Genomic DNA, 14,431 nt, shown 5'->3' with positions numbered 1-14,431 from the left:
ATTCAAGTAGTAAATTGACCCAGATATGAACATAAGGGCCATATTATATAATTAAGTGGCAGACACAAAAAGAAGCGCATCATGACAGAGGCCAAGATGGCAGGGGTATCGAACACACGAGTGCAATACCTTCAAAAGTATATGAGCCCAACCATTGACAATAGAAGAAGAAAAGAATGTAAAAAAGTTATGTATCGGCCTCGCGGGCCCGCCACGAGAATTATGTGCATTAAGTGGCCTTCACGAAAGGCCAGTCGTTCTCCCAGCCGAGGACGTTCCACGCGTACCTGTAGTTCGCGTTGTCGGGTTCTGTGGTGCTCTGCTTGGTGGCAAGTGGGTAGTAGTGGTAGTACATGACCACACCGAGGTCTTTGTCATTGACAACACCGGGGCCACCAGGTCCAAATACCTGGCCGTGGCTGGAGAGGAGCATAGTGCCACCAGTCTCCTTGCATGATTTTCCATCGGCGTCAACCTGTGAGATAAATGTTAGAACTGGTATCTTTGCAAATGGACAAGAAGATTGGGAAACATACAAAGTCACCAAGGCCGGTCTTGGATCGGCAAACACGAATGTGGTACTCAGCACCCTCAGCCGGGAATGTCTTTGTGTACTGGCCCGCAATACCAGCAGAGTAGAGGATGTAGTAGTAGTCGCCGTGCTTGAACTCGTAGGAGCCCTCCTCGCGGTGGTTGAGGGTAGCGTTCCAGGAGATTTGGTAGGGAGTTGCGCCGCCAACTTGCAGGGGAGTTTCCATCTGGACCTGGTAGATATCGCCCCAGAAGGAGCCAAAGTTCATATAGTTCTTGTTACCGATGCTGATCCAGGCGGGATCAATACGGTTGTAGTTGTCGTTTGCAGGGAGACCAACGGGGCCATGGTCTGTCCAGCTACCGGGCTCCATGGTCTTTGATGTTGCGACACCGATCTGTGAGTTCCTGGTGCCGATCTGTGACAGGACGTAGTACATATAGTACTGATCGTTCTGGTAGTGGACATCAGGGGCCTATAAGGTGGATCATGTTAGTTATATAATACTTTGATATTATCTTCCTGGGCTTTTTCGGGTCTTTCTTACCCAGATATTCGTGCTGTCCACGCTATCGAGCTTAATCTTAGACCCATCTGGCAACGCCGACCCAAGGTCCGTCCACGGACCCTTCACCGACGGCGAGCTATGAGTGCTGACACCAGTGCCCGTCGAAAAGCGGTAGTATTTTCCGTCAGACACACGCTGGATCATAGCAGGGTCATGGGCCCAGCAGTTGCCAGTGCAAGGACCCCGGCTGGGGTATGCGCTGGCGAGCGCAGTAAAGAGAAGCGGGATGAGTTTAAACATTATGGGTATAGACAGAAGGGAAAATCGGGCTGTGAATAGAAAACACTCTGGAAGAAAGGAATCACGTCCAATTTATGTTGATTCGGTCTACCCCATTCGCAGCTCCCCCAAGTTGGGTCCCGAAGTATGACCATTTCGCATATCAACAGCTGATCCAATCATAGGCTATTAACCCCTGCACATCGTATCTAGGCGATGTAAGGCGCATGTCGGTATTGAGCCCAGTCTAACTGGAGTCGGCGCGGAAAGGGATGAGTTCATTACCGAGCTCCAAGGACTCCTGCTCCCTGTGGATCATTAAATCAAAAACAAGTGTTTTCTGCATAAACAAAGGGCTGTCTTGGTGTTTACACTTACTGTAGGGATATCGTTTTTAATCTATGTGGTGCATCCCATTCAAGGCACAGTCAGTACAAGTTGTGTTTAGCTCCACTGCATTTGATCTTCTGCATATCCATCCCCACATGAGTTACACCGATGACCTTATGACCTGAAAGTCTAGAAGCTAAAATTCTCGGCAGCAGGAACGGGATAGAAGATGTGTTGTTCGCTGCAAGTGTGTGTTGGTTCCACATTCCCATCAGCAAGGGCGAGAGCATCTACCCTAACACTAGTGAATTCTATTCGAGAGCTTCAAGAGGCCAAGTCGATTTTGCAATTTTAATTTCACCTGCTGTTCTCGGTATCTCCAGGCAAAGGAAAGTGTGGAATACATCATATCCCACTGACTTGCATGGCTTGATTCTTGTTTACGCCGTGTGGATGATCTGCACCTATGTGGACCGACTGCGGACGACACTAAGCCAATCATCCGGGAAGCCCTGTGCGTGAGATCGGACAACTAGCTCAACTAGTATTTGAGATTGAAAGCAGCTAAAGAGTGTGTGTCATGTGGATTCGTCACTGTGCAGATATGGTCAACTCTCTCTTCACCAAAAGCGGGGGTGAGGACTCGGTTCGCGATATCGATGGTAAAGCACATCAGCTGCTAAACCCGAGGAAATCGTTGATTCAGTCTGCACAACGAAAACAAATTCTCCGATATAATACGTCATCGGCGTTATAATGGCAGGATCAGACAACTGTGCTATTCAGCCTCTTGGGCCTCGCTTGGGGCCCAACACCTGATGTAGGTATATTAGTTCTAATATCAGCCCTGAACTAGGGTTTCTCTCAAGTAATCTTACTGCCAAGCACATTCAGCTGGGCTGAGCCTCAGTCTATAGTGATTGGACTTACGCTATATTGTAGATCGGGGTCAAAGTGAGGTGGGGTTGGTGATCTGGCGCCAGACTGGGGTCACTTGGGGTGGCTTGTGGGGGCCTCTTGGGATAAGGCCTGATAAATCGATATTGCACTGCGGGGGACAGCTGAGTTCTAAGGTTTCTTGTTTCCTAATCGCGTTTTCTTCTTTCTGTCAGACAATAGCAAGCACCCATGATTTAATATGTATCTATCAAATGCAAAACTTACGACTCCTAATTCACCGTCATTCTATAAAATTTAGGTCAGACTTGATAAAGTGATTATGCCCCTCTACAGCCATAGTATGTAGACATACTATACCAAACCTATTATATAAAAATGTTAACATACGTCCAGCAATAGAGCGAAATTGAGTTCAATTCGAAAAATCTAACAGACAGGTCCTTCCGATATTGTATGACACCAAGACGATACTGCGAGGGACAGCTGTAATCCTCAACATTCAACATAAAACACAGCCACAGCTGCCCATCCACATATCATCTTTTCATCACCTTCACCCCCGATTCTCTGTGTATTTCAGCATTTGGGCCAAAGGCCCCCACCAAATCGTACATGAATGTCGCCCCTTTTCTTGGTTATGGGCAGGCTTAGAGACGAGGAGCTGAATCAGATCCCGTGCCTGGCATGGTAGCCGGGCCTTGGTACTGTGAGTTCCAGCGTTGCCAATCTGACTCGAGTACGGGCGACTGATATTGAGCACCGACGAATGGACCCTGTTGCGGCACGAGATAGTTTGGTTGCATTCCTTGAGGAACGGGAGGATAGCCCTGTGGCCAAGATTCATGCAACAGATTTCCTGTAATCTCGAGCTCTTGCTTCCTTTCGATATTCTGGCTGATCATGTTCTTCAATTCTTTGATTTCCGTGAGTATCTCTCGGAGCAATTCAGTTTGCTCACTATTGGTGACATTGGGACTGGATTCAAACGGATAATGACGACCCACATTCATGGTGCGAAGGCGAGAATAGGTTTCCGGAGTCTTGGGGCTTATAAAATTGGGCTTCGGGGCCGAAGGGACAGCATCGACAGGGGTATCGGGCCAAGGTTTGCCGAGATCACAGGCCTTTTTCTCCTCGCTAGCCAGCCACGAACGAAAGGAATCGACAACACCATATTTCGGGGTTGGTATCGTCTCCCCGGTGAGAATTTGTCTCCATTTGGGAAGAACTCGATCCAAAACTTCATCCGAGAGAATTCGATTACCTTCATCATCGGTGGCCAAGGCCACATTCCAGTAAGGAGATCGAACGGTCCAGGCAACGGAGCCGGTCACGTAAAAGACATCTTGATGCTGTCTCATTGCGTCTTTGTCACCACGGGTCATGACATCCCGCATGTCGAAGTCAAATTGTAGGGTTCGTTTGGGATCAACGACGAGGTAATCATCCACACTATCTTCTTGAGCTTTCCGTGATGTTAGTATCGTTTACCGAAGCTCGGATAGAACAGTGTCTTTACCGTTCCCTTGCTCACACAGATCTTTGAATGATAGCTGTTGATCCGGCATAGACTCCAACTTATGCAACATCCTTTCATGTGCTTTGTTATCCATGAGGACATGGAGCTTTACCATCCACCTTTGTCTATCGGTAAAAGAGTCGGGGATTTCGAGCCTCTCGAGGTGTTCCAGTACAGCAGGTGTGCCAAATGGGAGTAGAAGATGAGCTAGTAGCTCTGGGAGATTCGGAGAAATTGGGTTACGCTCTTTGACGTCGCTAAGCCACCGAGGAAGGCATGCGGCAAGTTCCGTTGCCCTGCATATTTTCTCACCGGACAAGACCCGGCACAACAAATAGCTGACTGTGGCATCCTCGGCTGCAGTAAGGAGAGGAGGAGATGTCGTGTCTTCCGTCATAATTCCGTGTTGTGAGGAAGTAAAGCCCCTGAAGAAACACGAGAGTCAAGAAATGTGATTAAAGAGAAGTTAATGTTAAGACGAACAGACCAGTTAAAAGAGTAGACCTGGGCAAGTGGACGAATAAGCGACCTGAAGTATTGATGGAGACGTGTGACAAGACAGACAAGAGAACTTGGAAGACACGAACTGCTTAAAGAGACAAGTCGCCAAGCTAGCTGTTGCTCATAGAATCATTAGAGTCCAGATAAAAGCGAGTGGGGGTGTAAGAAAAAGGATTGAATACGAGACAACAATAGAAGGAAGCCTGATAACAGGAGAAGACCTACCACCTACGAAGGGACAGAACCCAAGCAGATGAGGTGTAAACTAGCCCGTGTTTGTAATACAGAGGGGGTAGAAGGGTGGATGGAAGGAGAGAAAGGTGGAGGAGATAAGTGTGGGAGAAGAGTAGTCGGGGTAAACAAAAGGAAAACCCACAGGTTTACAAGTGGTTGCTATGTGAGCAATCCCCATACCCTGATGATTTTCAAGTTATATCCGAGGACAGTCTTTGTCAAGTCAAGTATTACCACCATGTTAACAGAATTTCCATTTCTAATTCACTTATACGGAAATAGGACACAAGAAACAAACCTGGTTGGGAGTAAATGGTAGCTGTGTGCGTACTATGTAGTTTAAGTGGGAGCTTCCTCCTAAAGTTCCGTATTTTGCTGGTCACCTTTACATAGTCTTCCCTCTGGTGAAGTCTTCGAGGTATTCTATTCATCCCACTTTGAAAATACCATCGCATTTGCTTCAATTATCAGCAGCGCTTCTCTTTAACGCACTGCCCATTGAGCAACGAATAGACCTTTGGCCACAACTAGTGAAGACACAGGGTTGCTAGGATATAATTGAAAATAGGAAGGGATAAAGGAGGAGACGAAAGGAAATCGTCCAGATGAACGAGATTAAGTGAAGAATATGGTTGCACTTTGCATCTTGGTCTCATATTAGCATCAAGATATTCCGACGAATATCACGTCCGAGAAGCCTCCTGTACATTATCCGGTATTCATGATTTGACTAGGATACCGTGAATCTTACTTATGGTTCAACTGCACTGAGTAAAGCTTGTTCTGGTTGAGGATATAAATGCGATCACCGCGACCAAATGAGAACTCGGAAGTCCCATTCTTAACAATAATATTTCCGAGGAGAGCACCGCCAGGTGACCACATGTTCACGCCATCACCATAGCCAGAATACACATTGCCTTTGGTGTGAAACTAGATTCTATCAGCGAGTCTATCATTGGGCATTGTAGGAGATACGTTGGTTCTACAAGAATGGCTGAGATGTGATCACTTCAAATGCATAGTTGAAGAAACAAAAATCAGAACCAAACATATAGACGGAATTTCTAGAGTTCGAATCAACATACAAGTTGCAGGCAAGTTATCTTCCTTAGAGCCCTCACCATTGGTCTCTGTACTACCAGTGATATAGACTTCTGATCAGACGAGAAGGTAATGCCATTAGGGTGACCAAATCCATCAGCAATAACACGCACATCCTTGGTTGCAGGATCAAAGCTATAAACCTGGTTAGGTAGCTTCGGCTTGGGGCGAATCCTTTGGCGCCACCTGTCGTCATGGACGGCAATATCATTGAGAGTATTGACCTGAAGGCCGTAGAAGGTACTGATCAGAAGGTACTGAGTAGCAGCGAATTGTTATACGGCGGAGTCACGAACATTTGGACCGCCAGTGTTGTTTATACCGCTCTGCACCGCCCAGGCGATGCTATTGTGGCGGTTGACGCCGCCATTATCCAATGATTTTGCCTAAAGCTGTTTAAGGATGGGCATTGTTAATTAGGGGCTATATTCAAGCATATTCAAGCTTAAAACAAGCTTCTTTAAGTGATGTCAATACACCCACTTTGCTTCCAAACTCTACGATGTGCAGCCAGATCGGGTGAGATCTAAACTTCACGTGCTGACATTCTCCAAGGTTGTGACTCTAAATGACACGTTTGAAAAACTGGCTCATTTCTGTGGTCTCGGAGTTGAATGTGTTAAGATCGCTTTTGCTGTCTCGTCTTAAGATTTAGGTTGCCCGATAATTCAGGCAACAACAATCTCCGACTTTCGGTCGATTTGCCCCTTTTTCTCTTGTCTCTTCCCGAATACTGTGGATCTCTCTGATTGTATCGCCAAGGGCGGATATCGAGGCTAACCTATTAAAGTGAGATAAGAATACTCAGAAAGCTCCGTGGAAGTCATGGCATCAACATTTGCCAACACCATTTGCATGGTTCGGTTTCAGGCCAAATCTCCTCGCTTGACTGGACCAACGACAGTGAGGTGAAGAGGATGTTCAGATAACGCTCAATTTTTGAATGGAAGTTGGCCAGTCGAAAAAGGTCTTTAGAGCCTGGACCACGTCTCATTCGATCTCACTACTTGGTAATATCTGAAATCAATAGGCGTAAACGCCAAAGCCATATAATAGAAAGTGCTATATACGTATCCGAGTCAAAATGGAAGGAGGGAATAGAGAAGCATAGTAGAATCAGTGTAAACAGATTCATCAACTTTTATAACTAGTGTTTGCAGCCCAATATTTGAGGTGTAGCAAACGGCGGAGATATTGAAGGCAACCAACGGTGGCGCATATGGAAGAAAAATGACCCGAAGCCCGCGGCTCAGCAAATCGGTTACAATGGCCGTAATTCAGGAGGGATCTGTGCGACGGGCACTGTGTTTTTTTGTCCAGGGCTCAAGGGTCTAAAGGCTTTAAGAGCCCAATGCCCAAGAATTTCAATGTGCCGACGTTGGCTCCGTCACACTTGACCCGTCCAACCCTGTTCGGTTTAACCTTTTTGGGACGTGTTCGGCTACCTGCCAGGGGCAAAAAAGGGGCCTGAACGGGGTGAGTACTTCTGCTCTGTTTGCTTTAGATTGTGGAGGGATTGGAGGACCTTGACACCCTCACGAAAAAAAAAGTAGAATTTGATATTTTAAAGTGGATCTCGTATAGCCGTTAATTGTGATAGAGAAATATTAAACGGGGTAGAAGTCTTGAGACTAGTTCTATTCTTAGGATAACATCTGGGCTAAATGATGAAGAATATATTCCTTTATACGTAGAGAGTGTCTCTGACTCGATTCTAAGTGTATAATATAGTAAACTTGTTACTCTTGTATAGTATTATGAAATTTTTGAAGTTGTTTATGAGGTTAAGATATCGATATTCATCCCATCTACCCCCCAACCTGTCAAACCGCCCCAGCCACCCGACTCCTTTTCTCAAGACTCCACGTGCTAAACAACCTCCTCTCTTCTCCATATTTCCTTCCAATCTTCCATTCCATCCATCTTTAAGAACCTTCGGGGACCCGGTTATTCTCCGCGGCCATAAATCCCCTCAGGTCGTGAACTTAAGTTGGTCCAAAAAAAAATCAAAAAATACTCCTGCATCTGACCCCTCCTCGGCCCAATTTCAATCTGTCTCGTGTAGAGACAGAAATCTGCCCACCATGAATCAGGACAATTTCCCATTGAAATTCCGTCGAGCATCTAGCAAACTTCACAAGGACCCCCCTAGCTTCAGTTCGCGCATTCTTCGGAGTCATCAGAGCACCACATCGTTGAAACGCACCCCCTCCGCCCCCGTCTATCCACGTTCCTCTCCCAGCGGCAGTCGCGAGCATAATCGATCGCGATCCAACGCCCAATTCCCAGGGTCTTCCTCGTCATCCCTGGATCAGAACAGTGGCGGTCCATCGCCTTCCAACGACGAGTCAAGTGGCTTCTTCTCCAGTTTGACTTCCCGATCTCGCACCCGCAGTTCCAACCGTTTTTCCTACAACGAGCAGAGCTCGGATGAATTGAACAGCCCTTTCGAAACGCGGGGCATGCTTAGTGCATTGGATGAGAATACCGCCGAGACTGATCCTCACTCCCAGCAAAAGCCCGGACTCCGCTCTCACCACACCAGCCCCGATAACCGCGGACGCCACTCACTCCGCCAGTCAGCTAGTTTCACCACTCTAACGCAACGAATGGATTCCTTTGCTCATCGTGAGACTGAAAGGCCTCCAAACGCCGCCAAGCGATATTCCGACGATGGCAATCCTCCGGCCGCTCCCCGAACGAGACAGAGCAAAAAGGCCAGCTTCTCCAGATTCGTGGACAGTATGCTTGGAACCCCCGGTCGCAATATGAAAATTTCAGCTCCAGAGAATCCGGTCCATGTCACCCACGTCGGTTACGACAACCAGACTGGCCAGTTCACTGGCCTCCCCAAAGAATGGCAGCGACTACTACAGGAGAACGGTATCTCGAAGAAGGAACAGGAGGAGCACCCACAGACTATGATGGATATCATGCGATTCTATGAAAAGAACACCCGTGGCGACAGCGACGATGAAGTCTGGCACAAGTTCGACAATGCGCAAGCTGCTCAAGCTGCGCTAGCCACCAGCCCAAGAGAACAAACATCGCCACCAGGAAGTCCACGATTCCCGCAAAATCACGAAAGCAGCTTCGAGAATCCGCGATCGCCCCCACCAATTCCTCGCGGGCCTCCGGCAGGCCCACCGGTCATGTCTCCTGTACTGGGCGGTATGGTCCCCCACCGTGCTCCCCCGAAACCGCCGACTGGGATGACCCCCTCCCGCCCTCCTCCTCAACCCCCGGTCTCGAATTCGTATGGAGTCCCGCAGCGAACTCCGCAGGAGAATTATGCTCCTACATTTGGTACTCCGACTATCCCAGAATCCGAGCCATTGCCAGCATCGCCTCACCGCAGTCGCTCCAGCTCCCGAAATGGCACCCCTGCGCCCAGCGTCCCCAACGTTTCCAATGTCATCACATCCCCTACACAGTACCAGCGGCAACAGGAGCAGGTCATGGCCGCGGCCCAGCAGACTTTGGAACGGAATCGGACCCAACGCCAGCAAGCACAGCAGCCTCCGGCAATCTCCACATCAACCACTGCTCCAGCACCCGATCTTTCATCTGGGGTGTCACCTACCGCGCGTGCTCCACCCGCTGCTCGACCTAGACAGCGCCAGCAACGACAGAGCAGCTCTTTGGATATTCGGGCGCGCTTGATGTCAATCTGCCACCCTGGCGACCCCACGCAGATCTACTACAACTTCAACAAAATCGGCCAAGGTGCTTCGGGTGGTGTGTACACAGCGTACGAGCATCCTCACAACAACTGTGTTGCTATCAAGCAGATGAATTTAGACCTGCAACCCAAGAAGGACTTGATTATCAACGAGATATTGGTCATGAAAGATAGCAAGCACAAGAACATCGTGAACTTCTTAGAGAGCTTCTTACATGGGCTGGATCTTTGGGTTGTGATGGAATACATGGAAGGTGGCAGTTTGACAGACGTGGTTACCTTCAACATTATGAGCGAAGGACAGATCGCAGCTGTTTGCCGAGAGGTGAGTACAGAATCGTTAACCCCCTATCAAGATAACTATAAGATGCTAACTATTTCGACTAGACTCTGAGCGGTCTCCAGCATTTGCATTCCAAGGGTGTCATTCATCGAGATATCAAATCTGACAACATCCTGTTGGCAATGGATGGTAACATCAAGCTGAGTAAGTTTTCGCCCTGTGTTGTGTCAAAATCATACTAACAATCTCTAGCCGATTTCGGTTTCTGTGCTCAAATCAATGACTCGCAGAACAAGCGGAACACTATGGTTGGTACCCCGTACTGGATGGCTCCCGAAGTTGTCACCCGCAAAGAGTATGGCCGCAAGGTCGACATCTGGAGTTTAGGCATCATGGCCATCGAGATGATCGAGGGCGAGCCGCCGTACCTGACAGAGTCCCCGTTGCGAGCACTCTATCTAATTGCTACGAACGGAACTCCCACAATCAAAGATGAGCATAATCTATCCCCAATCTTCCGCGAATTCCTTCACTTTGCCCTGAAGGTTGACCCGGAGAAGCGGGCGTCAGCGCATGACCTACTGAAGGTACTTACTTGTCCCTGATTCCCATTTGCTTTCGCAACGATAACTGACATCTTGCCCTTTAGCACCCATTCATGTCTCTCTGCGCACCACTATCGCACCTCGCCCCCTTGGTCAAGGCTGCTCGTCTCAGCCGTGCCCAAGAAAAAGCCCAAAAAGGCGCTTGAAGAGCATGCTGATGAATGACCCCCCTCTTTTTTTCCTATGTTTCGGTTTTATTTCGTCGTACTTGATATCTCTTGACGTCTTGCTCAGATACCCCGTCACTCCCGATGTTTCTTCTAGATCCCGACGTGCACTACAGTACGTTGTTGGAATCCGTTTATGTACCCAGTCTACTTTTTTATTGACTTCTTCGCATCGATTGTCGATGAAAATGACTCCATTCTATGAGCACGTTGCCTGTGATGTCTGCTTTACCGCATACTGTGTATTGATCTTGGTGTCTATGTAATTTCTTGTAGTTCTATTCTCCCATTCTGTTGTCGTTAGCTTATGATGAATACAAGCAGCTAATGAGCTTCGAACTCCACAATATTCATTCCACAGTTAGGAAGTATGTGCCTAAAGTAGTGGAGATAAGTTCAGCCATAGCCGGTAAGCAAATATGGGAAGAAACGCAGCAGCCTACATACGGTAGGGCGAAGTTCTAACTAGCGTGAACAAAAAAAAAAAAAAAGAAAAAGCAGAGAAGAAATAGAAATTAGAAGCTCAATTCCCAGGCAGACATAATATAAAAAACTCCGTTCAACTTGGACAATCCAAGCTAATAATAACTTAGCAGTCCGCGGGTCTTCCAAGCTGGGGCACCGTCGTCATATGCTGACTCAGGTGACGAGTTCCGCCCGTACACAATAGGTACCCCCAACTCTGTCCCTGACCATCCCCAAGGACCGGATTAACAGATACCCAGCGCTGCAATACCAGTCGCTTGCTATACCACTCCTTGCCAAGGCCCTGTCTCTGTGATATTCACACCGCCTGCATCAACCCGCAGCCTAGCCGCATCCTTTGCTGTCGTCGACTCCCCGCATTCGGAGCTGGAGGACCATCTCTACGAGCTACAAACCAGTCTTTGAAAGACAGCCTGGTCTTAAACACCCAAGTTAATTGGAATCTGTCGCCGAACTTTCGCGACGGGAAAACAAGGCAACCCGCTTGTCAGAAGCTCAGCAGTGCTGCCCGACACCGATATTCCACATACCACCCGGTGATTACCTGCGACGGTTAGAGGACATACATTCGCGATGTTTCGCGCGCAGCAGAACCACTTCGACGACGCCGTCGGTAAGTTACACCAATCTCTGCTACGTCAGATACACTGTGCACTCCTGGAGCTGGCTATCTTAAAAAGAAGCTCCCAGGATTGAATCTGCTTGTGTGATGTGTTTACTGACAATATTTATTCCTGTATAGCCAAGGCGACGGATGAGAATTTGACCTCCGAGAACTGGGAATATATTCTGGTGCGTTATGCATGAAACTATATTGAATCGCCGGAATCACCACGGCCTTGGGACATAACTGATTCGGCTTTTGTGGTTTAGGATGTCTGTGATAAAGTTGGTTCAGAGGAATCAGGGTACGTGACTAGCTTCGAACTTCAAGCTCGGCTAAGTTCACCCAAAGACTCGTTGCTGATTTTTGCCGTGATATAGTGCGAAGGAGGCCGTGGCCGCGATGATCAAAAGGCTGGCTCACCGAAATGCCAACGTCCAGCTCTATACATTGGAGGTTTGTGACCGGATACCGTGCTCCCGGAAGCGTGGAAACTCCCTAGTCTATGAATATAGCTGACTGGTTTCTAGCTTGGAAATTCGTTGTCGCAAAACTGCGGGCTGAAGATCCATCGCGAATTGGCTTCGAGAAGCTTTACTGACGCGCTACTACGCTTGGCGAACGATCGTGTAAGCATGTCTCAAACCTTCAGTTTTCCTCAAATGACTGATGTTAATCATGGATTTGTCTAGAATACGCATCAACAAGTCAAGTCTAAGATTCTGGAGCGCATGGAAGAATGGACTGAGATGTTCGCATCCAACCCGGATTTTGGCATCATGGAACAGGCATACATGAAATTAAAAACTACGAGTAAGTATCTGTGCTACGCCCTGAATATCGGGCTCGGCTGATTATATTCCAGACCCGAATCTGCAGCCACCGTCAAAACCTGGAAAGCGTGAGATCACCGATGTTGATCGTCAGATGGAGGAAGAGGAATTGCAGATGGCTCTAGCCCTCTCGATTAAGGATAAAGCCACCCCGGCGGCGGCTGCTGCGGCAGCACCTCGAGCTGAGGCTTCGTCTGCTGCTGTTGCATCGGCATCGGCTCCCACAAATCAAGGAGAGCCCGCTGAGACCCAACCTGCTCTCTCAGGTACATCGGTGGCTACCGTGTCGCGTGTGAGAGCGTTGTTTGACTTCCAACCGTCTGAGCCAGGAGAGCTTCAATTCCGCAAAGGCGATACGATTGCAGTCCTGGAGTCTGTTTACAAGGATTGGTGGAAGGGCTCCCTGAGAGGCCAGACCGGCATTTTCCCTCTCAACTATGTGGAGAAACTCCCAGACCCCACTGCCGATGAGCTGCAGCGGGAGGCTCAAATGGAGGCGGACGTATTTGGCCAGATCAAGAGCGTTGAGAAGCTCCTGACTCTACTGAGCACCCGCAATACAGACCTCAATGTCCAAGAAAACGAAGAGATTACTACACTCTATCAAGCTACGCTTGCTATTCGCCCAAAACTCATCGAATTGATTGGGAAATATTCGCAAAAGAAAGGTAAACAGCCAGTCGTTTGTTTTGCCATGGATGTCCCGCTTACACGTGTCTAGATGAATTCACCCAGCTCAATGAGAAGTTCATCAAAGCTCGTCGGGACTATGAGTCCCTGCTTGAGGCATCGCTAGCCCATCCGGCACAGCCTCAATATGGACGACCTGCCCAGCCACAGTACGGTTATCCTAGTGCTGCTCCTGCCGGGTACCCCTCTGCTCCTCAGGCAGATCCTCGATACTTCACTCCCCGGCCTCAAGGTCAGTAGACCCTAGAAATTACCCACCGTCTCCCAGTTCTAACTTGACTTGTCCAGACACCACGCCAACCCAGGCAAATGCATATGCACCATACCCCACCAGCGAGCAGACTATGCCGTACCGCCCAGCCTCTCACTCCCCTGATCCTCGCAACCAGGCTCAGGCCGGCGCACCGCAGCAGCCACCCCACGCCGACCCTTACCAACCTGTTAGCCACCGTCCGCAATCTACATACGATCACCCCCAAGAATTGGGGACCTCTGTCTATGATTCACCTGTCGATCACCCTGCTCCTGGTTCTGCCCAGCGCATGCCGTACCCCCCAACTGCTCAAGCCCCGCCTGCTGGCCACCAGCAATTCCAGCAGCAACAGCAGCAGCAGCAGTCGCAGCAAGACTACTCGCCCTCGGTCTACTCCGCTGATGAGACACCTCAGATCCCGCCTGCCTCCACTATGCCCCAAATCCCGCACCAGTTCCAGCAACAACAGCAACAGCCCCCGTATCCCAACTCTCCCGGTGCCCATCAACCTCCTCCATCGCACCAGCCTCCGCCGGTACCCGGGGCGGCGCAGCAGCCACAGTATACCACCTACAGCCCGGCACCTCCCGCTGTAAGCACGGGCGAGTACCAGGCGTACCAGCCTCCACAGGGTGGAGCTGGCTCGAATCCAGCTTCCTTTTATCGGTAATTGATAGTTAGTTACGACGACCCTCATTCGGTTAATAGGAATAAATGCCTCGACTGTGTTTAATGTTGGGTTTGTAGTGTGGCATTTCAAGCAGTATTCTTCGTTTCATTACCCCTCCTTTGCTGGATGTCTCTCTGTCATGTATTTAGCCAACGGTTTAAATATGTCGTCAATGGTATGTTAGTACATATGGGCTTTTGATCTCCATATTTCCGTACGATAGTGTATGATGCATGTGCTTTATCAATGTC

General features: G+C 48.8%; 5 protein-coding genes across 5 annotated transcripts; 2 read left to right on the top strand and 3 right to left on the bottom strand.

Annotated features, from left to right (window-relative positions):
* Positions 1 to 229: 229 nt before the first annotated feature.
* N7471_005575 (uncharacterized protein) lies at positions 230 to 1,340 on the bottom strand (the record flags this gene model as incomplete). Its single annotated transcript, XM_057278294.1, has 3 exons — positions 230 to 475; positions 537 to 1,007; positions 1,080 to 1,340. The coding sequence occupies 3 exons, from the start codon at positions 1,338 to 1,340 to the stop codon at positions 230 to 232; spliced, it is 978 nt and encodes a 325-aa protein (XP_057137904.1).
* Positions 1,341 to 3,196: 1,856 nt separating this feature from the next.
* On the bottom strand, positions 3,197 to 4,465 carry N7471_005574 (uncharacterized protein; the record flags this gene model as incomplete). Its single annotated transcript, XM_057278293.1, has 2 exons — positions 3,197 to 4,014; positions 4,069 to 4,465. 2 exons carry the CDS (start codon positions 4,463 to 4,465, stop codon positions 3,197 to 3,199), a joined length of 1,215 nt encoding a protein of 404 aa, XP_057137903.1.
* A 1,085-nt stretch (positions 4,466 to 5,550) lies between these two features.
* On the bottom strand, positions 5,551 to 6,277 carry N7471_005573 (uncharacterized protein; the record flags this gene model as incomplete). Its single annotated transcript, XM_057278292.1, has 3 exons — positions 5,551 to 5,736; positions 5,892 to 6,164; positions 6,230 to 6,277. The coding sequence occupies 3 exons, from the start codon at positions 6,275 to 6,277 to the stop codon at positions 5,551 to 5,553; spliced, it is 507 nt and encodes a 168-aa protein (XP_057137902.1).
* A 1,714-nt stretch (positions 6,278 to 7,991) lies between these two features.
* pakA (mitogen-activated protein kinase kinase kinase kinase STE20) lies at positions 7,992 to 10,623 on the top strand (the record flags this gene model as incomplete). Its single annotated transcript, XM_057278291.1, has 4 exons — positions 7,992 to 9,914; positions 9,977 to 10,076; positions 10,125 to 10,459; positions 10,522 to 10,623. The coding sequence occupies 4 exons, from the start codon at positions 7,992 to 7,994 to the stop codon at positions 10,621 to 10,623; spliced, it is 2,460 nt and encodes an 819-aa protein (XP_057137901.1).
* Positions 10,624 to 11,703: 1,080 nt separating this feature from the next.
* Positions 11,704 to 14,180, top strand: N7471_005571 (ESCRT-0 subunit protein HSE1; the record flags this gene model as incomplete). Its single annotated transcript, XM_057278290.1, has 9 exons — positions 11,704 to 11,743; positions 11,873 to 11,922; positions 12,004 to 12,038; positions 12,115 to 12,190; positions 12,265 to 12,363; positions 12,427 to 12,547; positions 12,600 to 13,235; positions 13,289 to 13,489; positions 13,546 to 14,180. The coding sequence occupies 9 exons, from the start codon at positions 11,704 to 11,706 to the stop codon at positions 14,178 to 14,180; spliced, it is 1,893 nt and encodes a 630-aa protein (XP_057137900.1).
* Positions 14,181 to 14,431: the final 251 nt, after the last annotated feature.

Source organism: Penicillium samsonianum (assembly GCF_028829775.1).
Source record: "Penicillium samsonianum strain IBT 33392 chromosome Unknown utg000003l_segment0_segment0, whole genome shotgun sequence".
Classification (NCBI taxonomy): Eukaryota; Fungi; Ascomycota; class Eurotiomycetes; order Eurotiales; family Aspergillaceae; genus Penicillium; species Penicillium samsonianum.
This window is presented reverse-complemented; position numbering and strand designations above follow the sequence as displayed.